We start from the raw sequence: 23,626 nt of genomic DNA, 5'->3' as shown, positions 1-23,626 counted from the left end.
GAATGGCAGAGTAGACTTGATGGGTCAAATGGCCTAATTCTACTCCTATTCCTTATGACCATATAAAAATGCTGGACACATTCTGCAAGCCAATCCATTGAACAATGTCAATGTTTTTATATTTCATTTTTTTTTTTTTAAATAATTGTACTTTTATGAATTTTCTTAATACTGCAATTATTAACTTGGTTATTCTATTTATTTGCATGTCACTGGATTACCACAGAGTTTGAATCGTGTTTTGAAACTTGCAGAAGAAACTGTGTGCAGTCAGCAGAACAGGTATACATATTGTAATATCAGTACATATTTCTGATTGTTGTTAATCCAGATTGTTAGTGTCTGTATGAATTTTTAACTTTGATGTAAATGGACGTATAAACATTAGGCGCATATTCTAATTGGGAATCTACCTGTGGATATTTGATTTCTTGTGGATATTTTGATGTCCACAAAATAAAGAATTGGTTTAGCAACCAAACTAACTCGGAAAAGAGTAACCAGCTAATTGTTAGTTCATAAATTAAAATATTCAGTATCTTACCGAATTCACTTTTAAATATTTTCTCAAATTCAATTTTATTCTTGTTGGTTCTCAGAGGCTAATATGTATGGCTAAAATGATAAAACGATTGTTGTTTATCATTTTTTCAATTTAATTCCTGCATCAAGATAGCTCTTGGAAATGTGCCAAATAATTAGTAACTCTAGATGGTTAAATTCTCATTTCAATAAGAAGATATTTTTAAATATCGCTTTACTGGCCATGTAGCTTTTAAGGAAGTTGAGTGTTTCACTTTAAACCAATCACCTAATATACTAATTCAGAATGGAGTAAAAGTGTTGACAACAAAATTGAAGTTTTAAAAAAAATTAAAAAGTGGTGTTTTAATTTTTGAGAGAGATTTGCATTACTTTACATTTTATACTGTGTGTTTGTGCATGTATTTGTATTTGCACATGCAAATATCTATGAATGTGAAGGCTGAAGTTGTACAAGGTACAAGGTGATCTAAGGTCAGCATGAAATGAAACTTAGATGTCTCTGCCTACCAGGTTCAGAAGTGTATACGTTCTGATTTGGGTATCTATGGTAATTTTGGACACAAATTGATTCTGTGGTAATTAAAAAAAGTTAAGATTATGGTCACCAACAGAGATGTATTTTTATGTTTAGGGATCTATGTGATGAACGTTTAGAAGCATGTGTGAAAGCCAGCTTGAAAATCCACGAAATCATATGTAAATCAATGAAAAAGGTGGACTTTACAGAAACTATTGCCACTTCGGTTGTGCTAATTAGCAAAATTGCTAAATTAAAAAAATCTTCATCAAAGGTATCAGTAAAAACAAATAATTGTGTAAAACAACCATCGTAATGACTTCTGACATCAATACTTTACATTTTTGCAGATATTTTCATAATTCTAATTTTCTTAAACATGAATGTACTGTTATTTATGTAAAACTTGGTAAGTGAAAAACTAGAATCTTTGAATCTGATTTTAAATTTGTATGTTGGAAAGCAAGCTGTTTCTAATAAAACAGAATAAATAGATGGGATAAAAGAAGTTAAGATAAAATTAGATAAGATTAAGGTTCAGATAAGTGTCGATCATTACATTTTAATTGGATATCTTTTACAGTATTTAAGCATTTATTACAATACTGGTTTAAGTTTAGAGCAGACATTTGTTTTTCAAAAACTAGGTTGCTGGTGAGCACTCTCAACGTGAGGAAGATCCAGGAATGCCATGCGTTGAATTAACAATGACTTTAACAACTACGAGAGAATGGCTAAAGGCTGTCCTCAGTTCAAAATCACTACTTAACCGAGCTACTTTTTTCAATCAAGATGAATTTCATGTAAGACAATTTTGAAATCCACTATATAAATTACCCTAATGGGGATGATGGCACATAATATTTTTATTTGTTAATTTGTGTTTTGAATATGATGCGTTACATTTTAACTGTTCAATGCTAGGATTTAATGAAATACTGTTAGTATCCCAAATGTGAATTGGCTGTTGTTATTGAAATATTAGTTGGCTATTGCCTCGTGGCTTTTCCTTTCTCTATCAGTTGGGCTATTATATAATTTCACATCACAAAATTTGAGATTAATTATGGGCAGAGAGGTGCTAGGAACCTATGAACTTTACCTTAAACTTGAGTGGCTACTGTCAGTTTGAAGCACTGGTGTGGTGTTTTGAGAGGTCAATTATGACGCATATTAACTTCTGCTTTAGTAAGGACCTAGACTCACTCCAATTCACCTACTGCCACAACATACTGACAGCGGATGCGACCTCGCTGGCTTTCCACTCTGCGCTGGACAACAAGAACATGTGCATCAGGCTGTTGTTCATTAACTACAGTTTATCGCACATTAGTATCATCTCCTCTACACCTACTGTCTTATTGTTCATCCCTATGCAACTGGATCTTCGATATCCTCATTGGTAGACCTCAATTAGTATGAATTGACAACAACACTTTCCCCATGCTGACCATCAGCACGGGCACCTCCAGCATGCACTGTCAGTCCTCTGCATTATCTGTACCCACGACTGTGTGGCCAGATTCCACTCCAATGCTAATAATGGCTAATTATGAATCAGAGTACAGGAGGGAGATTAATAATCTGGTTGAGTAGTGCTAGAACAACAATCTTGCTCTCATCTTTAGCAAGATCAAGGAGCTGATTATGTACTTCAGGAAGGGAAATCCAAGGATTCATGAACCTGTCTTCATCAGTAGAAGGCAATAGAGCAAGTCAACAGCATGATGATCTGGTCTTTGTTCCAACACATTGATGATGTGGTCCTTGTTCCAACACATTGATGCAATTGCAAAGAAAGTTCATCAACGTTTCTATTTCCTATGAAGTTTGAGGAGATTTGGTTTATTGCCATATATCCTCTTGCACTACTACAAGTATACAGTGGAGAACAACCATGCCGACAGGCTGCATCACGCCTGGTTCGGTCACTTATATGCCCAAGAATATGGGAAGCTGCAGAAAATGGTGGACATTACTCAGACCATCATGTGTATTGAACTTACCACCACCAAAGAAATCGACAGGAAGCGCTGCCTCAGGAAGAATGCTAAAATCATTTAAAGACCAACACCACCCTGGGCTTATCTAGCTGCTATCTAGAAGCTCAGAACAATTTGAACTTTTGTGCGTGCACTGTCAAATGCAGGAATGCTGAATGAGATGGAGTTATGATGATATTGTAGCTATGTTATGGTGATGGAGAGAATGAATAATGGGACTGTGGATGAGATAGCATTCTAGTAAGCTGCTTTTGTCCAGAAATGTGACCTTCTCTGCCTTAGTTGATGGAGCCCTCATACATGTTTCTGACATGTCTTCTTTTAACTTCCTGCTCCTCAGACAGATCAGAGATAGAGTTTCCTTGGTCCTCAGCTTTCACCCTATGAGCCACTGTATCCAACATATCATCCCTCTACATTTTAGTTAGCTCAGGGATCTTGCTATCAGTCTCATCTTCTCCTCTCCTTCCCTTACTGCTTCCCTACACACCCAAATCCACTCACCCCTACCCACCCATCCTTCTTTGTCCTCTGGGACTTTCCCGTGCAACCATTTGAGGTGTTACACCTCCCGTTATCTCCTATCACACTACTATTTAGAGATCTGAACCTTGGCAGAGACTTGCATGCATCTCGTCCAACGTGGTATATTACATTCAGTCCTTGTGATCTGGTCCCCTCTAGATCGGCAAGACCATGCAATTGACTGTGTAATCATTCTGCACAGCACCTGCTCACTATCTCCAATACCCATTATGTCATTTCAACCCGCCCTCCCAATCTTTCACTCTCTGCAATCATACACCAACTAGAAGAACAATATCTCACAATTCTGCTTTGATAGCTTACAAACTTATTGGTAAGAACATTGGTTTTTCCAATTTGAGGTATCTTGAACACCCTGTGTTTCTGACTCCCACCCCTCTATCCAGGTTTTTTTTTTTTTTTTCTCTCTATATCTCTCTCTCTCTCTCTCTCTCTCTATCTCTCTCTCTCTCTCTCTCTCTCTCTCTCTCTCTCTCTCTCTCTCTCTCTCTCTCTCTCTCTCTCTGTCTCTCTGTCTCTCTGTCTCCCTGTCTCTCTGTCTCTCTGTCTCTCTGTCCCTCTCCCTCTCCCTCTCCCTCTCCCTCTCCCCCTCTCCTCCCCCACCATCTTGTTAACCAGAGTCATTACTCTCCCCCACTTGGTTCCATCTGCCCATCACCCACATAGCTCAGTTATGAATCCTGATTGAATTGGGTTGAAGGGCCTGTTTCTCTGCTGCATTACTATCTTAATTTAATACTTTATTTTCTCTTGCTTAACCTTTCCTATTCCGGATCCATTGATTCCATCTGTCCATTAATGCTTTTATCTGGTTCCATCTATAACTGACCAGCCTCTGACTCTGTCCATTCACTTCCTACACCATTGGTTACATCTGTCTAATCTCACTTCCCTCCCATCTTTCTATAAAATACACTCCAGTTATGTTTCAACATCCCTCCCTTTCCCACTCCCACAGATTTGTCCATTATCCGACTCTTTCATTGTGCTCCACCTATCACCTGCATGCTTCTACGTTACCCACCTCTCCCATTTCTATATGCTAGTTATCTTCCCTACACACTTACTCTTGATGCAGGGTCACAATCCAAAACGTTAACCATCACTTTGCTTCCATAGATGCTGTTTGACCTGCTAAGTTCCTTCAGCAGTTTATTTGTTTTCTCTCAGAAAATTATGGCATCTCCTCTTGATTATGTAATCTGATGCCACTCAATTGAATTGAATAATTTTTAAACATATACAAGTAAAACTTTTTTATTTACCTATTTGTAAAGGTATGGATTACCCTTACAACCTTAGACCTTGGAAATACAGAATGGACTTCTTTTTGGATTAAAGGACTCTTGAGTGAGCTAGAAGGGCGAATGAAGAAGGTAGTGTATAATGTCAAATGCTTAAATGTTATGAAGATATTTTTAAACTGCAGTATTTATTGATTGTTCCTCACCTTTGCTTAATACCTACTAATATTGAATTACATTTTAATTGGAGCCAGCGAGTCTGTTGTCTGGTCCTGATGTGTTAATCATGGTTAGAGTATGGTTTCAGCTTATTTAACAATTGCAAGAAGATAAGAAAGCAGTGAGGCAAGGTTAAATTGTCATTTGATATTTCTCATGCATTTCCCAACAGGATTACTAGAACAATGAAATTAAATTGTAACCATGTGTACTGTTTCACTCAGAAGTCAGACAAATATATGAATTAGTACAGGTGCACAACCTTTTATCCGGAGTTCCGGAAACCAAAAAGCTCCGAAAACCGGACATTTTTCCCAGGATGTCGTCTGCACACCAAAGCTCGCGTTTGGCGCCAAACTTGACCCGAAACGACCCACGGTCAACCCAGGTCTGTACTACTGGAGCGGCTGCCTCCTCCCCGGAGACCGGGGAGACACTTCAACATCTGTAAATCATTGCTTAAATGTTAGTCAGTTAGTTTGGAGGGCTTTTATGTGAAGGGGGGGGACTTTAATTCTTAGTCCCCTACCTGGTCGGAGAGGCGGGGAGCGGGCAATGCCTTACCGGGTCGCCGTGCAGTAAGCTCCGGAGCGTTGTGGCCGCCGACTCCCAACATCGCGGAGCTGGGGCTGCGGGCGTCCGGCCGCGGGCGGCGCCGGTTGGAGCTCTGACCCCAGCAACTCTACCCCTGGCTGCGCGGCGCTCCAACTCCAGCGCCGCCCGCGGCCGGACGCCCCGGCTCCGCGATGTTTGGAGTCGGCGGCCACAGCGCTGGGATACCAGCGGGGAGCGGGCAATGCCTTACCGGGTCGCCGTGCGGTAAGCTCCGGAGCGCTGTGGCCGCCGACTCCCAACATCGCGGAGCTGGGACTGCGGGCGTCCGGCCGCGGGCGGCGCCGGTTGTAGCTCCGACCCCGGCAACTCTACCCCTGGCTGCGCGGCGCTCCATATCCAGCACGGCCCGCGGCCGTACGCCCGCAGCCCCAGCTCCGCGATGTTGGGAGTCGGCCACAGCGCTCCGGAGCTTACCGCACAGCGACCCGGTAAGGCATTGCCTGCTCCCCGCTGGTATCCCAGCGCTGTGGCCGCCGACTCCCAACATCGCGGAGCTGGGGCTGCGGGCGTCCGGCTGCGGGCAGCGCTGGATTTGGAGCGCCGCGCAGCCAGGGGTAGAGTTGCCGGGGTCGGAGCTCCAACCGGCGCCGCCCGCGGCCGGACGCCCGCAGCCCCAGCTCCGCGATGTTGGGAGTCGGCGGCCACAGCGCTCCGGAGTTTACTGCACGGCGACCCGGTAAGGCATTGCCCGCTCCCCGCCTCTCCGACCAGGTACGGGACTAAGAATTAAAGTTTCCCCCTTCACCCCCCCCACCACATAAAATCCCTCCAAACTAACTGACTAACATTTAAGCAATGATTTACAATGATTCCCCGGTCTCCGGGGAGGAGGCAGCCGCTCCAGACTTTTCAAGCCGCCCGCGCTACCTACCTAATCTATGCTAAAAATCTTCCATTTCGTAATCCGAAAAATTCCGAAATCCGAGAAGTGTCTCGTCCCAAGGCTTTCGGATAAAAGGTTGTGCACCTGTATTCCTGAATTGTGCATCACAATGTACATTTTCTCAATAAACTGCTATGAGAGCTCTGCATTGCTGAGGCATATTCTTAGGAAATAAAATGAATCGTAATTGTATAAAAGCCAGTCACTAAATATTAATACTCTGCAAAGCGATATATAGCTATATATTGCGGTAATTCTGTTGGCATATTTATTGGTCTGAAAGAATAGAATTAATGAACAATAAACAGCTTCTTTTTTTTTGAGGCCAACCACATCCATTTTGTTCTGCAATTTATTTTGTGTTTTAATCATTTCAGATTAAGTAAAACAATAACAAATAATATTTTTCGATGTTTTTATTAGGAAAAACCAATCCAACAGATAGAAATCTACTGCAAAAAGATTGAGGAGATACGAAATTTGCAGCCTTTGATTGCAGAGTGCTTTGAGAAGTGCGCACTTGATGCTGTTTATATTATATGTCAGGTATTGTCATTGCAAAATAATAATTAAAAATATATAGCTAATATTTATTCTTTTGAAAGGCTGATGCAAACTTTATACATTTACCCTTCCAGGACAAGTCTGAAGCTCAACTTTTAGAAAGATTGTGGAATTATAATTTGACCAAATTTGGGAAATTGGTGTCAACAATAATTGAAAATTCATGGGAAAAAGACTACAGTGGAATGTTTTTGGATGATCCTGATTCAGTTCTCTGGCATTTACTTAACTGGTCAGCAGCAAAGACAATTTTTCAGTTACTTGGTAAGGTAACAATTTTGGTATGTTTAATAAATCTAGTTGTTCATAACAAATTGTTAGTGATGGCAGCCTTGACACTCGTGGAGCCAGTCATCCAGTTTATTATAACATGAGTGCATTTTACTGTATCTGGCTATTAAAGCTGTTGTGCGGACCAGAAATTGTCCATGAACTTCTGTATAGCTACGGAGCATGAGAATTTTATCAAATGAAAAAATTGTGATTTCCCCCGCATTTTAAATTCATAGTCAAACAGCATGGAAAGAAGCACAAGATCAATTTGTCTATACTAACTAAGATGCCCATCTAAGCTTGTCTCTTTCAAACACCACATCCTTGTCTCTTTCAAACAACACAAACAAGTCTTTGGCAATTATATCTACCAGCACTGAAGAAACCCATTTTACATTTCTGAACTTTCTCTGCCAATATCAAATTTTGACTTGGCTATATTACACTGTTATACAGGCAACTCTCATTGTAACTGACCATGGGGGAGAATGGTGTATCATTATTGCCAATTGTCCATTATAACAGAGTAAGGTATTATCATTCTATGTAGTTGAAACAAAGAATGCAAATAACAATTAACCCACAAAAGGACACAAAATGCTGCAGTAACAGCAGGCCAGGTAACACCACTGGAGACCATGGATGGATGCTGTGTTTCTCCAGCACTTTGTGACGTTTCACCATAAAACCAGGCACTGATGCCGCTGGTCTGCACCAACAACACGGTCTTCTCCCACTAAACGGTCTGGTGACATAACCGTTGTTGTGGCTGATGTTGTAGCCCGTGGTGTGCAGTGCTTTCTTCAGGCCGCTGCCACCGACAGGACGCGCTCATGGAGCTCTCCCCCCACCTGCCAACCACCAACTTTTTCAGTTTGGGAGTGCTACACCCTGATTTACTTGCACTATAATTGTTATTCCCCATCATGCTCTCAAGGGACATCTATATTAGTTTCAAAATGCTGGTTTCCTCTCCAAGTGCCTGAAACATAATTGACAAAAGCAGTGATTTTTCAACTTGGGTACTCAAACTGTAGGGGGTTATAATTTTTTTTAAATAGTGGAGCCAGTTCACTCGGAACTTAAAGATGTAATTGGATATGCCTTGTTCTGGGGCCATTGGGCTATTTCAGTCTCCTTAAACGGAGCAGCCGGATATATCATCAAGCATTTGTAGGGCTTTCCTGTTTTACTGAATATGAACCTGTGCTGGTTTCATTCAAATGATATGGTAACAACTCGTCAAGGCAAATGGGGCAAGGTGGTGCAGTGGTAGAGTTGTTGCCTTACAGCCTCAAAGGCCCGGGCTCAGTCCAGACTGCAGTGCTGTCTTTCCGCGCTGTATCTCTAAATTAAACTAAGCGATTGCACATGATTCATGTAGGATATATTTTACCTTTAGATAACTATGAAAGTAGGAGTAATCGTGAGCAAAAGTAGTTGTGTCATATTCAATTTCAATTTTTGCCAACTTAATGTTTGAATGTTGCTTTTATAAACATAAATTGGTTCTAAATTTCTGATTCTGCATCAACCTTTATCTGGTACAATTTTATCCTATTTTAAAAAAAATATAGGAATAGATAACAAAGTCACTGAACAGCTCTCAAATAAAGCTAAAGATTTGATGGCACTGGCGGTTCAAATATTCCAACATGTGATGAGGGACCTTTTGGATGGCTCTATCAAAATAAAACATTTAGAGTGGATCTTAAAGAAGAAGGACAACTTTATGGCTTTGCATAAGACAAGTAAGTTGTTTTTATTGAACAAGAACATATCTCTTTATGAAAATGCCAAAAAGAAATGCATGAGTTTTTATATGAGCTTTTTTGTTTTGCAGAGCAAGGTGAATCATTCAAAGAAATAAATCTACGTCAGGTATTGACTTGGCGACAAAAGGAATTGAATAGATTCTTTGAAGAACGTAATTGGGTGGATAGTTTCTTGAAAATGTGCCATAAAATTGATGAACATGTGAAAGGTAACATTTTTATGCATTACCTTTTATTTACATCTTAATACATTTTCTGAAAGATTTTGGATTAAGGGTTTTGAAGTTACAATCATCGTGTTTGGAAAGGAAGTTTTAAAAGATGACACATGATACTTTCCCCTGCAACTGCAGGAGATTCAACACCTGTCCCCATACCTCCTCCCTTGAGTCCGTCCAGGGACACCAACAGTCCTATCAGGTGAGGCAGAGGTTCCCTTGTACCTCCTCCAACCTCATCTACTGTATCTGCTGTTCCTGGTGCGGACTCCTGTATATTAGCAAGACATAGCGCAGGCTCGGCTATCGTTTTGCGGAACACCACCGCTCAGTCTGCCTAGATCTACATGATCTCCCGGTTGTTAAACACTTTAACTCCCCCTCCCACCCCATACTGACAAATCTGTCCTGTGTCTCCTCCAATGTCAGAGTTAGGCCCAATGCAAATTGGAGAAACAGCACCTCATTTTGCACCTCTCTCTTCATCCCTCCTCCTAGTTCTCCGATTAGTTTTGCTGATCTCCAGATTAAATGTTACTGATTATATGCCTCATTGTCACCTTTCCCTCTGCTAAAAATGATTCTTTATCGTCATCCCCTTTTGATCTTTCCTTTTCACACCTTACCCCTCCATATCTCTGTCTCTCTCTCTCTCCCCTGACTCTTAATCTAAAGAAGGGGTCTTGACCCGAAACATCATCCATTCCTTCTCTCCAGAGATGCTGCCGGTCCCACTGAGTTACTCTGGCATTTTGTGTCTATCTTCGGTGTAAACCAATATCTGCGGTTCCTTCCTACACATGATTTACTAGGCTGATCACGTGTTTACTAGGCTGATCTTCGTATCCGGTATGTGAGTATTGGATCTGATTGTATGTCTCTCATTGGGTACTCGCAGGGGGAATATATTTTCATAAGAGAGCACAATCCCTCATTTAAAAACATGGTATATTTAATATTAGTTGCTCCAGAATAAATCTAAACTGAGACTCGCTAATATGCCTGTCATGTTTAAGACAGTATAGAATTAGTAGTTGCACATTTATTTTACTGGGGAAAAAAAATATTAAGATTCAGTGTAGGAAGAAAGCTGTTGTATTTCTCTAAAATATTAACCTGATTTTCCCTTTAATTATAGTGGCAATCGATGATCTTAAAAATTTGTTTGATCATGATGTTCGGGAAATGAAGCTGAATGAAGTTGTGACGATAGAGCAGATTGGTGCTCAGTATATTGTACCATGCATCCCTATGGTTAGTTATTTCTCCTTAAGTGAAGAGATAAAACAAATGGCAAGTGCCATTGACCGCTTCAAAGACAGCTACATTTTACAAATGTGCTGGGAAAAAGAGGCACACCATATCTATGTTAGCAATGAACAACAGAATGAACCACCACTGTCTCTTGAAGAAGCTTGTACCATGATTTGGAATCCATGTTTTGGCCAGTATAAGGACATTTTTGTAAAAGTAAAGGAGGCCAGTCTTACTTTTGCAGAGGTTGATAACATATTTAAAGACTATCGTGATCGATATGAAGAACTGAGAAGAGATTTAAGGATTATGTGTAGAATAGACGGCAATACTAAGGATAACTGGATTGAAGAGCGAATCCGACAAATTAAGGAATACCACCAACTACACTTGGCTGTTGAATCTGCCCAAATAATTGCAAAAGTGCAGAGTGTTCTTAACCTTACTGGAAACTTCACTGTTCTGGAAACATTACTAAATGTGGTGAGTATGAATATTTCCTATTAAGTTTTTATCCTCTTAAGATATTGAATGTTGAATGGGCTAAGATTTCAAATGAAGCCACTTTCACTCCCAAATTGAATATTAGTACCATTGTTCTTAATCCAAAAAACCTGCTTTGCTGATGTTGACAAAGTCCTGTTAGATCTTTCTTGCACAGTTGGAGGCTCAGTGCCTCTGTGCACACTCTCAAGGTGGCTGCAAGGGGAAATGAGACTGTTCCTCGAACCTTCTGTGATGTGTGAATGCCAAATCTCCTAGATTTTGTCTTTGCCATAAAAAGCCAGGGTAGCATTGCAGTGTTCTTTGTCGAAGCACAACAAAGGATGCTTTGCTTATGTTACATCATGGATGCTTGCTGAGACAGGTATTCTGCAGGGAGAAGATTATAACCTCTGGAAAAGTGCACTTTACTCTGGCTGAAACCCACTTAGTCTTCAAGTGTAACGAGCTGCCCTTTGCCAAATGTAGATCTATACACTCCAAGTTCTAAAAATGTGCGTTGAGGGTTTCATTGAAAGTTGGTATGGCTACCACAAATACTCTCTGAGTGGCAGATTTTTAAGATCCTCCTGCCACTGCAAATTAAGAGGCTACAATCTTATTATCTCATCATTTATGGAATCAATGTAAAATAAAAATTGGCTTAATGCTAAATAAAATCATGTAAGTAATTGGAATTATGCTGTGAAAGATTATATATATTTTACTTTTATGAATAAGGTTTGTTTTTGGAAAATGTCACCAATGTTCCTACTTCAAATCCTAGTATTCATGTATGGCTTAGCTGTGATGCTTCCAAGTAATTGATAATTTGATTGTAGCCCAACAAAACTTGGAAAAGCAGGTATTTTGAACATCTGAAATAAACTGCAGATGTTGGAAGTTGTGGATAAAAGCAGTTCTCTTGTAGCAGCAAACCCTGATGCCCTGTTCATAATTTCTGGTGACTTCACTCAAACATACTTCAGGAATGTACTCCCCAAATATCGTCAGCACGTCTCTGGTTACAGAGTGTTAACACCCTAGACTTCTTTTGCAACACCATCAAGTATGCCTATTCACTGCATCTACTACCAAAAGGGTTGGTTTCTGCAATTTAGATAAAGAAGTGAGGAGGTGGTGAGAAGAGAGGTAATCTACTATAATTTAACAGAAGGGGGATTTGTATTCTATTATTGTTTGATATTGCAATAGAATCTATGATTAACATGCATTTTTTTGTTAGTTTTAGCAACAAGTAAAATAGCAATATGCCTGTGTTCCAGAACAAATTATATTGATGTTGTCTGAAGTAAGAAAGAATAGTAGAGGTAGTAGTATATATTTTATTTTGAACATGTAAAACAAAAAAAGTTAAACGAAGCAAAATAACAATAAAATGGAATGAACAATAAACCTATACACAACTCATTAAATAACTTCTCATAAACATCACAAATTAAATCTTACATGTTCTAAAAGGAGTAGGAGGAAGTATACACTTATTTATTCCTACCCCTTCTCCGCTACTCATCAATTAATTCACAAACTTTATCATCTACACACACACACACATTTATCTATATTACTAAAAGTCTGATCTTGACCACTTCCTGTTGTTCTGTATATTGATTTTAGAAAAAGCGCAGCCACTTACGGCTGTGATTTTTGGCCATCTTACTCAGAGTCCCTCTCCGCTGCGCAGAACGAGAGAATTTTTCCCATCGATGAAAAATAAAAGAGTTTTAAAGAGTTTAAAAAAGGTTGAGATTCTCTCTCCTGAAGGCCACGCCCCTGCCGGAGGGACTATAAAATCCGGAAGTGTTGAGTGCCTCAGTCAGTCTCTGCAAAATGGGGGAGCGAGAGGGTCACGTCTCTCAGTCTGAGCTGTGAAAAACACTGAACACATGTCTACTAAACTGTGAGTGGTTTTTACTGACCTGTCAGTGCCCTTAATGTGGTTTGAAAATATAGTTTGGAAATGCTAAAGCTGTGTTGCCTTTGGTTTGGAAATGCTAAAGCTCTGTTGCCTTTGGTTTGGAATTAAAGTTGCCTTGCCTAATTGAAGTTGTCTTGCCTTCTATATCATTAAAAGTCTAATCTTGACCACTTCCTGTTTGCGCTTTATATTGATTTTAGAAAAAACGCTACCACGTACAGCTGTAATTTTTGGCCATCTAACTCAGTTCCCCTCCGCTCATCAGGTGCCGAGGATTTTTCCCATCGATGAAAAATAAAAGAGTTATTAGTGTTTAAAAAATGTTGAGATTCTATCTCCTGTCAATCACGCCATGTCAATCCCGTCAATCACTAATATATATATATATATATATATATGTATTCCTTGAAATTCCATTTCAAGCAGGGTATATATATATATATATATATACACACATATACACACACACACACACACACCTTGAAATTCCATATATATGACTAAGTTGACTGGTTGTCAGAGGGGCAGTATGGACATTGTGGGCAGAATGGATTTTTGAGATGGTAGCTCAGTCACTGAGACCACACACACTCACACACAGACACTCACTCACACTCACTCACACACCCTATATATGGCATTAAACTTTCTTGAATACTCACACGGCTGAGCGTGGCTTCTCCACTTTGGGGCTTCCGCAGTCAGCGGCACTTCCGCAATCAGCGTGACCTCTGCACTTACCGGAAATTACGCAATTAGCGCGACCTCTGCACTCACCGGAAATTACGCAATCAGCGCGACCTCTGCACTCACCGGAAATTACGCAATCAGCGCAACCTGTCCACTAAGCGGAAGTCACAAAATGAGCGGGACTTTTGAACCAAGCACAGTCAGACCTAATAAAGCATTTATTCCTTCCAAACACAGTCGGACCTAATGAAGCATTGCAGTTTCAAGCACAGGGAGGGCAGCAGGCCAAACAACTCATGGCATTGTCATTAAGTGCTAACAAATCATTAATTGCAAGTACATTGCAGACTCACAGTTTAGTTGATTCACAGCTTAGAATGATAGTCGTGGCATCTCCCTCACGATCTTGCAGAGTGACTGAGCCATGTCCTTCCCCCCGGAAGCGGCGTGACCTTCATCACGGTGATTGACAGGCGAGAGGATCTCAAGGCTTTTTTAAACACTCATAACTTTCTTATTCTTCACGATGGGAAAAATCCTCGGGGCCTGCTCAGCAGAGGAGGACTGTGAATAAGATGGCCAAAAATCATAACGATATATGGTGCCCTTTTTTCTAAAATCAATATACAGCGCAGACAGGAAGTGGTCAAGATGAGACTTTTCATTATTTATATATATACACACACACAGACACGCACACACAAGCGCACACACACACACACACACACACACACATTATATACTAGACTAAGTGGGACCCGTCGGGTCCCATGTTCACACGGGAGGGCTGGTCCCCCAACGCAATATTCCACCCTCTCCACCACTTCCAATATTGGTGGCCAGTTGAGGGGGGGGGGGCTTTCTGGAGCACTAGTATGGGTATTGTGGACTGAAGGGACTGTTCCAGAGGGCTAGTATAGACATTGTGGGCCAAATGGATTCTTGGTGTGGCTGCTCAGTCACTCAAACCCGATGTGCTGGGAGCTCACTCACGGCTGGTGGGCTAGCAGTTTGACTCAAGGCTATTCTTTGAAATTCCATTTCAAGCAGGGTGCAAGGCCGCCAAATTCAAATGCAGGGTGCAAAGTCGCCAAATTCAAATGCAGGGTGCAAAGTCGCCAAATTCAAATGCAGGGTGCAAAGTCACCAAATTCAATTGCAGTTTCATACCACTTCAAGCATGGTGCAAGGCCACCAAATTCAAATGCAGTTTCATACCATTTCATGCAGGGTGCAAGGCCACCACATTCAAATGCAGTTTCATACCATTTCAACAGGGTGAAACCACCATAAATCACCACATAAACACCATAATCACAGTTCAGTAGACATTCAGTGTGTTCAGTTGATTCACAGCTCAGGCAGAGTCGTGACCTCCCCCTCCCCCATCTTACAGAGACTGAGCCTCACCCACACTTCCGGGTTTGATAATCCCTCCCCCCACCCACCAGAAGGGGCCTGGCCTTCCTGGTGTGATTGACAGGAGAGAGATTCTCAACATTTTTCAAACACTAATAACACTTTTATTTTTAATTGATGGGAAGAATCCTCTGCACCTGATGAGCGGAGGGGGACTGAGTAAGATGGCCAAAAACCACAGCCGTAGGTGGTAGCGTTTTATCTAAAATCAATATACAGTGCAAACGGGAAGTTGTCAAGTTTAGACTTTTAATCATTTGCTTTATTTCAAACCAACCACCACCAACCATTTTCTGTGCTTTATTTCAAACCAACCACATTTTCATTTTCAAACCACATTAAGGGCACTCAAGGTCAGTAAAACAACACTCACAGTTTAATAGATATGTGTTCAGTGTTATTCACAGCTCAGACTGAGAGGTGTAACACTCTCGCTCCCCCATCTTGCAGAGACTGAGGCACTCAACACTTCCGGGTTTTATAGTCCCTCCGGAAGGAGCGTGGCCTTCAGGAGAGAGAGAATCTCAACATTTTTTAAACACTAATAACTCTTTTATTTTTAATCGATGGGAAAAATCCTTTTGTCCTGCGCAGCGGAGGGGAACTCTGAGTAAGATGGCCAAAAATCACAGCCGTAAGTTTTTTCTAAAATCAATACACAGAACAACAGAAAGTGTTTTATTGGACAGTTTTTGGCATACAATGTTGTGAATATTTTTAAGAATATTTAATATGCTTTGTCAATGTCTTCTTCCTCGTATATTATTCTCCAATCTTGTGATAGTCATTCATTTCTAAATGCATTCATAGATTCTTCTGTCCTCGTTTGTATTTCAGGTTTTCAACATTCTTATCATAGTTATTGTCATAGATTGCAAAAACTGGCAAATGGTCACTGATGTCATTTATTAATAACCCACTCACTGAATATATTATCTATTAGCGTGAGATGTAATTCTGTGAGATGTAATTCTGCCAGATCTAGTCAATTTTGGATATAAACTCATGCTATACATTGCATTAATAAACTCTTCTATCATTTTATGCTTATTTGGATTTAACAGATCTATGTTGAAATACGCACAGATGAACATAACCTTTTGAAGTATTTTATCAAATATTTCTTCCATACAATCCTTAAATATTTCAATATTAGATCCTGGTGCTTTATATATACAGCTCACAATTACATTTTCTACTTTTCCATACAGATTTCTATTCTGATACATTCTAGCACGCTATCAACCGCTGTTGTCATGCTTTCCACCACCTTATATTTGAAGTTTTTATCCACCTAAAAAGCCACACCCCCTCTATTCTTGTTCTTCCTGTTCATATAATTCAAATCATATCCGATCAACTCAGTCCACATCCTTCTCAGGTCTCTTCCAAGTCCCTGATTAGCTATTATATTGAATGGTTTCTTGAATTGACATATATTCTTTGATGTTTTGGAAGTTGGCATATAGGCTTCTGCTATTAAATTGGATAATTTATATTTTATGATCTGACTTAACCTTCATGTTAAACTGTTTATCTATGTTCATGAGTCCATGAGTACGCCGCCCCAGCATGGTGCCATAGCACTCATACTAGCAAGCTAGAAGCCATTCTCAACGACACCATGCGGATCATCACCGGCTGCCTAAGCCCTACTCTGATGGATCTTCTGCCAGTGCTCGCAGGTATCGCACCCGCCAAGCTTCGCAGAGAGTACTTCACTCATAGGCTGGTGTGCAAGGCCCCATCGGACGCTGCACCACCTCGCCCATGCGTCACAGCAACTGGGACCTCAACGCCTGACATCTCGTCGCCCCTTCTCCCGTCACGCAGCGACCCTCTGTGGCTCCGATTTCAACACAGTAGAAGCATGGAGAACCAGCTGGGTACAGACTGCGTGGCCTCTTCAATTCACTGTTGCACCGAACACCACAGCCCCACCCGGCTCGGATCTGAACCGGATCGGTACAGGGGTCGGCTGGTTCAACATCAACATGTATTCCTGGGGGCTGTGTTCATCATCAGCCTGCGTGTGTGGAGCAGACCAGCAAACAGCGCAGCACGTCATTTTCAACTGCGCTGTCCTCCGCCTCTCAGGTGGAGAGGTAGACCTCACGACCCTCGACAACAGCACATGGAACTGTCTACAGCGCCTGGAGGGCATTACATAACTTCTGCTGCCTCAAACGCAAGAAGATCTGTGTGGTAGCAGCAATTGTTGTTGATATTGTTGAAGACATTTTTTCCTGGATCATAATCATTTTCCATATCTTGTGATTTATGCTCAGTATATTCAAAAGTTTTTGAACCCAGTTTATCATATTCTGTCATCCTTGTTGTTTGTGGTTCATCATTATCTCTTGACGGAGATAAATGACTTATTTCAGAACCTGTCATGGTAGTGTGTAGTGCAGGGGTCGGCAACCTTGTTCTGCATAGGGGCCAGGACACGTGTCTGTGAGCAGATGGCGGACCACATCTATCACGTGTACACATGGATCCCACTCCTGATGGCAGGCATCGAATCACGTGTTCACAGAAGATAGACAAAAATGCTGGAGAAACTCGGCGGATGAGGCAGCCTCATGCAATCCTTGCATGTCTCACCCTCTGAGTTTCTCCAGCATTTTTGTCTACCTTGCATTTTTCCAGCATCTGCAGTTCTTTCTTAAACGTGTTCAAAGAAGGTGCGCGGCCGCGCCGGCGGCTTTGCACAGGATGCGGTACAGCCAGAGCTCGGCCACGCTCAGCGCTCGGCGAGCCTAATGATTACAGGGAAAAATAATCCGCCTGCGGGCTGGATGATTTTGGGTTACGGGCTGCATTCGGCCCGGGGGGCATTGGTTGCCTGATATATTGTATTTATTTATTTTGTATTTATTTAGTCCCTCGTTTTTCCATTACCTTGTTGTGTTCTTTTGGACTCACTGGTATTTGTTCAATTCCTCCATATCTCTGATGACTAGCACTCTAGCCTCTTCAGGTGTTCCATTCAGTTTTATGAAGATTTTGCAGTTTGCTGTCCATGTAGATTGAATCTTCCTCTGCTTTCTCAGGAAGCGTGCCTTTCTGGCAATGTCCGCATTCTTTTTTGTCAGATGCTCATTCAAGTAGACATCTGATCCCTTCAGTTTTTTTTCCTTGCCTTAGCAATGTGGTTTTATGCTTTCTATTCGCAAAGCTTATTATTATGGCTGGTTTGTCACTCTTGTTTTTCCGAGGGAGAGGGTGACATGCCTCGATGTTGTTATTTCCCACTTCAATTCCCTTAAACTGGAGGAAAGCAGTCACCTGTTGCTCCACAGAGTTTGAGTCCAACTCGCTGAGTTCCCCACCGTTCCTCGTTGTCACCGCCCGGGCGTATGGCCGGGGTTTAGTCTCCAGCCCAGTGACTATGATGTCGTTCATCTGTGTGTACTGTTCCAAATCAGCCACCCGGTTCTCCAGAAAGACGATCTGTTTTTCCTTCTTGGCGTTTTGTAGCCTCAGGGACTTGACCTCTTCCACTAAATACAAAATACTTTTCTGCTGTAGTTTGATAGTAGAAACCTCCTCCATCAGAAAGTCGAGTGACCTTTTTTTGCCGTCGACTTCCTCAGCTGCGGGATTCATTTTTGGTCCCATAGCGTTTTTGTTTCTTCCCACGTAGACACAACACAAAGATAACCTGACAAATTCTAGTACGAATTGTACAGCTGCTGTTTTAAACTACAGTCCCAGGCATGGAAGGATCTGCGGCCTATCATGTCCAGTTTGCAAACACAGCTTCGTATTTACAGTTTAAAATGTTAAACAATACTGCATACTGTAAAACAGTCCTGCACTGTATTTAAAGGTTAAGTTCACAAACTCTATCCGATCCTCATCGCCATTGTAAATATTACAGCTGAAAATACTTATCACCGGCGCCTCCCACAAATGGTTGAAATTGATGGGGATTAGTATTGTAATTGAGATATAACAAAAAAAATAGAAGTAATGACTGACTAGTTCTGGACATTTTGTACAACTGTTTCTAGCAACCGTTCTAATCTAGCAACACTGCTCTATCCTAATTTCATGCTCTGGATTGTCATTAGTCTTGCTGTCTATCAACAAACTTGACATGCTATTTATTGTTTAATTTAAAATTAGATGATGGGCAATTTTCCTTTTATTCTTAGACGAATGAATCCTATAGGGATAAAAGTCTGCACTATATAAATGAGCACCTTATACAAGCCAAGAACCGTCTTGTGGAAATAACAAAGCCTCGGAGGAAAGCTTTGAAAGAGTTTACTCAAAGATGCCAGTTTTTGCAATGGGTCAAAGAGGCTTTGAAAGGTAAATAAGCACAAAACATTGTAATCTATGCAGAAGGCATTGCTTAAATTTTTTTTCCTAATTATTTGAAATTGTTTTTGGAAATTAGTTTTGAGTTTTGCTAAGTTATTATTTTTCTTAAGTAAACTGGCTGTTACTTTATTTTATTTGTACCATTATGTTTGTTCTGAATTTTCTCAATTTATTCCCAGTGAAGAGCAGTATCTGAAGAATTATGAAAAGACAGTATTTCACATGCACATAACTAGTCCATCAAGCTACATGCAATCTTCTTTCCCAATGCTTCCCACCTCTCTCCCCCTTGAGACTCATTGTCTGTTTTTCCTATTCCCCATAATCAACTTCAATGATTCCTACTAATCTTTTCATTGCTTCCACGTGTCTTTTAAAATATGCTTCTCGCCTGATCGGCCCTTTAACAGGACCAGTTGTGGTGCAACAGTTAAATTGCAATACTAATAATCCAGATATCTGAAACAAAAGCAGAAAATTCTACAAAACACTCCACAGGTCAAGCAATATCAATGAAAAGAGAAAGAGCGTTATGGTTCAGGTTGACGACTCTCCATCAATTGTAGGGAGTGTGGGAGTGGGATGGCTAAGAAAATGGAAATATTTCATCAAAGCCAGAAATGCCCTGATAATGTACTCCAGCAGCATGAAGAGGCTCTTTGTGCAACACATCCATGCTGACTAAGATGCCCTCCTGAGCTAGTCCATTTGCTTGCATTTGACCTGTTTCCCTCTAAACCTTACCAAGTCAAGGATCTATCTGAATGTCTTTCAGATTTTGTAATTGTACCCACCTCTGGTAGCTCTGCCCACCACTCTCTGTGTGGAATAACTAGCCTTTTCGGTCTCCTTTAAATCTTTCCCCTCTGATCTTAAACCTACGCCTTCTAGTTTTAGACGCTCTTACATTGGGGAAAAGATTGTAATCAGCCTAATCTATGCCCCCATCTGATTTTATGAAACTTCTGTAAGGTCACCCCTCAGCCTCATCACTCGGGGAAGTCAGCCCAGCCAATTCAACCTCTTAAAGCCCTCCAGTCCCTGTCTCCATTCCAGCAAATTATTGCATAATATTTTACTAAAATTATTTCGTTTTTTTATTGCTTAGATTCTCTGATCATAAGCGACATTTAGAATCGGCCGAAAAAGCTATTTGACATAACATTTTGGCAAAATATCCAACAGTTTGTTCGTTTCCACCATTTGTAACCGAGTTGGCTCTGGCTTGCTAATCACTTTCATAAAATGATTCCAGCAGCATAAATGGGGGAGTGTTAGATGCCCTGCAGCTACAGAGGTTAAGTGCATTTTTAGGCATTCTGAGAGTAGCAAACGTGAGACATGTTTGGTCTCAAGTGAAATGCTGCCAACTCATTGGAGTGTAGAAACCAGAAAAGGATTGTCATGTATTTTAAGAGAAATTGCTTCAAGAGGACAGAGCAAGTAGAGGTTGTGACTATGGTACAAGCTTATACCCAATTATCATCTGCCATAAAGAGATGAGGTAAATACGTGAAACTGTAATAATATAATATGGATTGAAAGCAAATGTAACTTAAGAACTTCATTATTTTTAAGGTCCCTCAGCTGTAGATAAATATATTGTAGTTAAAAAAAACAAAAACGTTTTTGGGGTAATAATTCCGTTTTACAATGCTTAGATTTCTCTGGTGATCAGTGCAAAAGATTTTTTGCCTTTTTTTCTTTTTCTTCTTTACCAGATGTAACTGAGTTGAAAGTGTTTGTGGACCTGGCTTCAATCTCAGCTGGTGAAAATGATCTTGATATCGATCGTGTGGCTTGCTTTCATGATGCTGTATTGGGCTACTCATCATTGCTGTTTGAAATAAAGCCACAAGCTGGATTTGATGACTTCATACATTGTGTACAGAAATTGTGGAATGCTTTAGATAATGACCCGGATCTTACCAAGAAGCTGGTAAATTTAACCTTAAGTTTCAGCATAATTGTGCATGATATTTGATTTCCAAATGGCTTGAGTAGCAGGTTTTTTTTTTACAAAATGTAATTTTGAGAATTGCATGCTCTGTTTAACAATATTCCGGTTCGTATTAATTATAGGAGTGCTAAATACCTCAGAATTTTTGTAAGCTTGAATTTACTCATGGGCATATCAATATTTCTTTTAAATGCCTTAAAAGCTACCCTGTCAGATATAGATGTGCATTGACCAACCTAGGAATGGTGGTTTGAGAAGTATTTTTGAGTTAAACCTGTGGATTGGAATACTTTAATGATTCAACTAAGGTTAGAGAAAGGAGATCAAATACAAAATGAAACACCATTTATCTTCTCAAAACGCGCTATAACCAGAGCTTTCATCAGTCTTTCCTTTTCTCTCACCATTTTTTATGGCTTCATGATTGGCATTAAATTTTGTCAAGAAACAGACAATGTAGAGGATCAATACCATTTTTTCTTCAATTCTGCATTTTAAATGTTCAGTAAAACATGGAAGCAGAGAGTGAACATTTTATGTGAAATATCCTTCAGTAGTGTGATTACTGTTGCAGTGGAGAATTTAATTTGAGCATAGGGAGCATGGAGATCCATGGCTTAATTTTGCTTTGCAAATGGAAATTGATTTACTTTTTTCACTGAATCATATTTACGAATACTAATAAGAGCTTTGAAGAATACACAAGAGACCAATAGTGTACTGTCCAAATTGTCAATGTTTGCAAGTTTGTTTTGAAGGTAACTTCCTTTTCCACTTTCAGCAAGATTCAGCTCGGCATTTGGAATGGCTGAAAACAGTAAAGGAAAGCCATGGGTCTATAGAACAATCATCACTTTCATTGGCTTCAGCTATAAACAGCAGTGGAATTTATGTAATCGATTCTCAAGGGAAAAACAAGGTATTGCAGAGCAGCGATGCTGGAGCAAAATGTTCCACAATATACGATAATATTAATGTTCGCAAATTGTTATACTCTTTTTTAATAGTACGTGGAGCAACTTTTTAGAATAATTTTTATGAACATCTTAAATAGAAACACCTCCTCAATCCCAAGGATCTAGTGATTCTATACTTGGCCTCATCGGTTGGGGCAGTGAGTATAAAAGTCAGGAAGCCATGTTGGACTGAGTCCAAGCCAAGTAAATCCTCCTTTAGCTATGAAAATCGAATTGTACTTGCTGCTCCAAATTAAATCTCACCAGAGCTCCAGCCAGTCTCAGAAAAACATTATTAATTTTATACCCAAACACCCTGCATGAACCAGTACACTAAGATCCCAACCTACACCATCATTTTGCTAGTTTACTCAGTATTTAACATGTCATAGGGTCTGTTTATCTTCTTTTCTTACCAAAGTGTATAATCTCATAGTTTCTCACATTCCTTACACCGCAGCTTTAAGCACTTGCTTAATCTATCTGTATGTCTTTGAAACTCTCTTTTAACAGCTCATTTTTCCACCAAACTGGTGATGTTATATTCTATTAATTTGTGTTTATATAAATTGTGGATAACTGAGATCATTATGGCGACCAACTTGATTGCCAACTTGAAAAAGACATATATTCCAACTATGTTTTTAAGAAGGAACTGCAGATGCTGGAAAATCGAAGGAACACAAAAATGCTGGAGGAACTCAGTGGGTGCAGCAGCATCTATGGAGCGAAGGAAATAGGCAACGTTGGAAGAAGGGTTTCGGCCCGAACCGTTGCCTATTTCCTTCGCTCCATAGATGCTGCTGCACCCGCTGAGTTCCTCCAGCATTTTTGTGTACCTTCCAACTATGTTTTGACTTATTCTCAGTCTTCTTTCCCTGATAATGTTACCACCTATCTCATCAGCAGAATTTATCAATTTCCTTATAAAATTCAAGTCCTAATACGTTATTGCTCCTTCAAAAACACACTCAAAACGATCAAATGCAATTTTCCTTTGTAATATATTAAGTCCGCCCAATTAAATTACAATGTTGCAAGTGTTTTATTCTCATATGCAACAAATGTCATGCTAACTCATCTTTGGCTCCATAGTTTTACTCTTCCTGTCTTCCAATTTTCAAAATATGCTGCAGTCAAACTAATTTTGATAGTTCAACATTAATGCATCACAATTAAACGTGTTC

General features: G+C 40.3%; 1 protein-coding gene across 1 annotated transcript in view; it reads left to right on the top strand.

The window, feature by feature from the left end:
- LOC116987736 (E3 ubiquitin-protein ligase rnf213-alpha-like) overlaps positions 1 to 23,626 on the top strand; it is a 138,424-nt gene that overhangs the window by 41,283 nt on the left and 73,515 nt on the right. The window contains exons 11-22 of the mRNA XM_033043967.1: positions 227 to 282; positions 1,178 to 1,337; positions 1,711 to 1,866; positions 4,890 to 4,988; positions 6,997 to 7,119; positions 7,212 to 7,401; positions 8,988 to 9,161; positions 9,254 to 9,394; positions 10,542 to 11,140; positions 19,352 to 19,511; positions 21,245 to 21,462; positions 22,265 to 22,402. Coding sequence (XP_032899858.1) covers positions 227 to 282; positions 1,178 to 1,337; positions 1,711 to 1,866; positions 4,890 to 4,988; positions 6,997 to 7,119; positions 7,212 to 7,401; positions 8,988 to 9,161; positions 9,254 to 9,394; positions 10,542 to 11,140; positions 19,352 to 19,511; positions 21,245 to 21,462; positions 22,265 to 22,402 — 2,214 coding nt within the window. The remainder of the gene's footprint in view (positions 1 to 226; positions 283 to 1,177; positions 1,338 to 1,710; positions 1,867 to 4,889; positions 4,989 to 6,996; positions 7,120 to 7,211; positions 7,402 to 8,987; positions 9,162 to 9,253; positions 9,395 to 10,541; positions 11,141 to 19,351; positions 19,512 to 21,244; positions 21,463 to 22,264; positions 22,403 to 23,626) is intronic.

The sequence above is a fragment of the Amblyraja radiata genome, chromosome 26 (assembly GCF_010909765.2).
Source record: "Amblyraja radiata isolate CabotCenter1 chromosome 26, sAmbRad1.1.pri, whole genome shotgun sequence".
Lineage (NCBI taxonomy): Eukaryota > Metazoa > Chordata > Chondrichthyes > Rajiformes > Rajidae > Amblyraja > Amblyraja radiata.
Note: the sequence above shows the minus strand (reverse complement) of the source record. Positions and strands in the feature narration are given on the sequence as shown.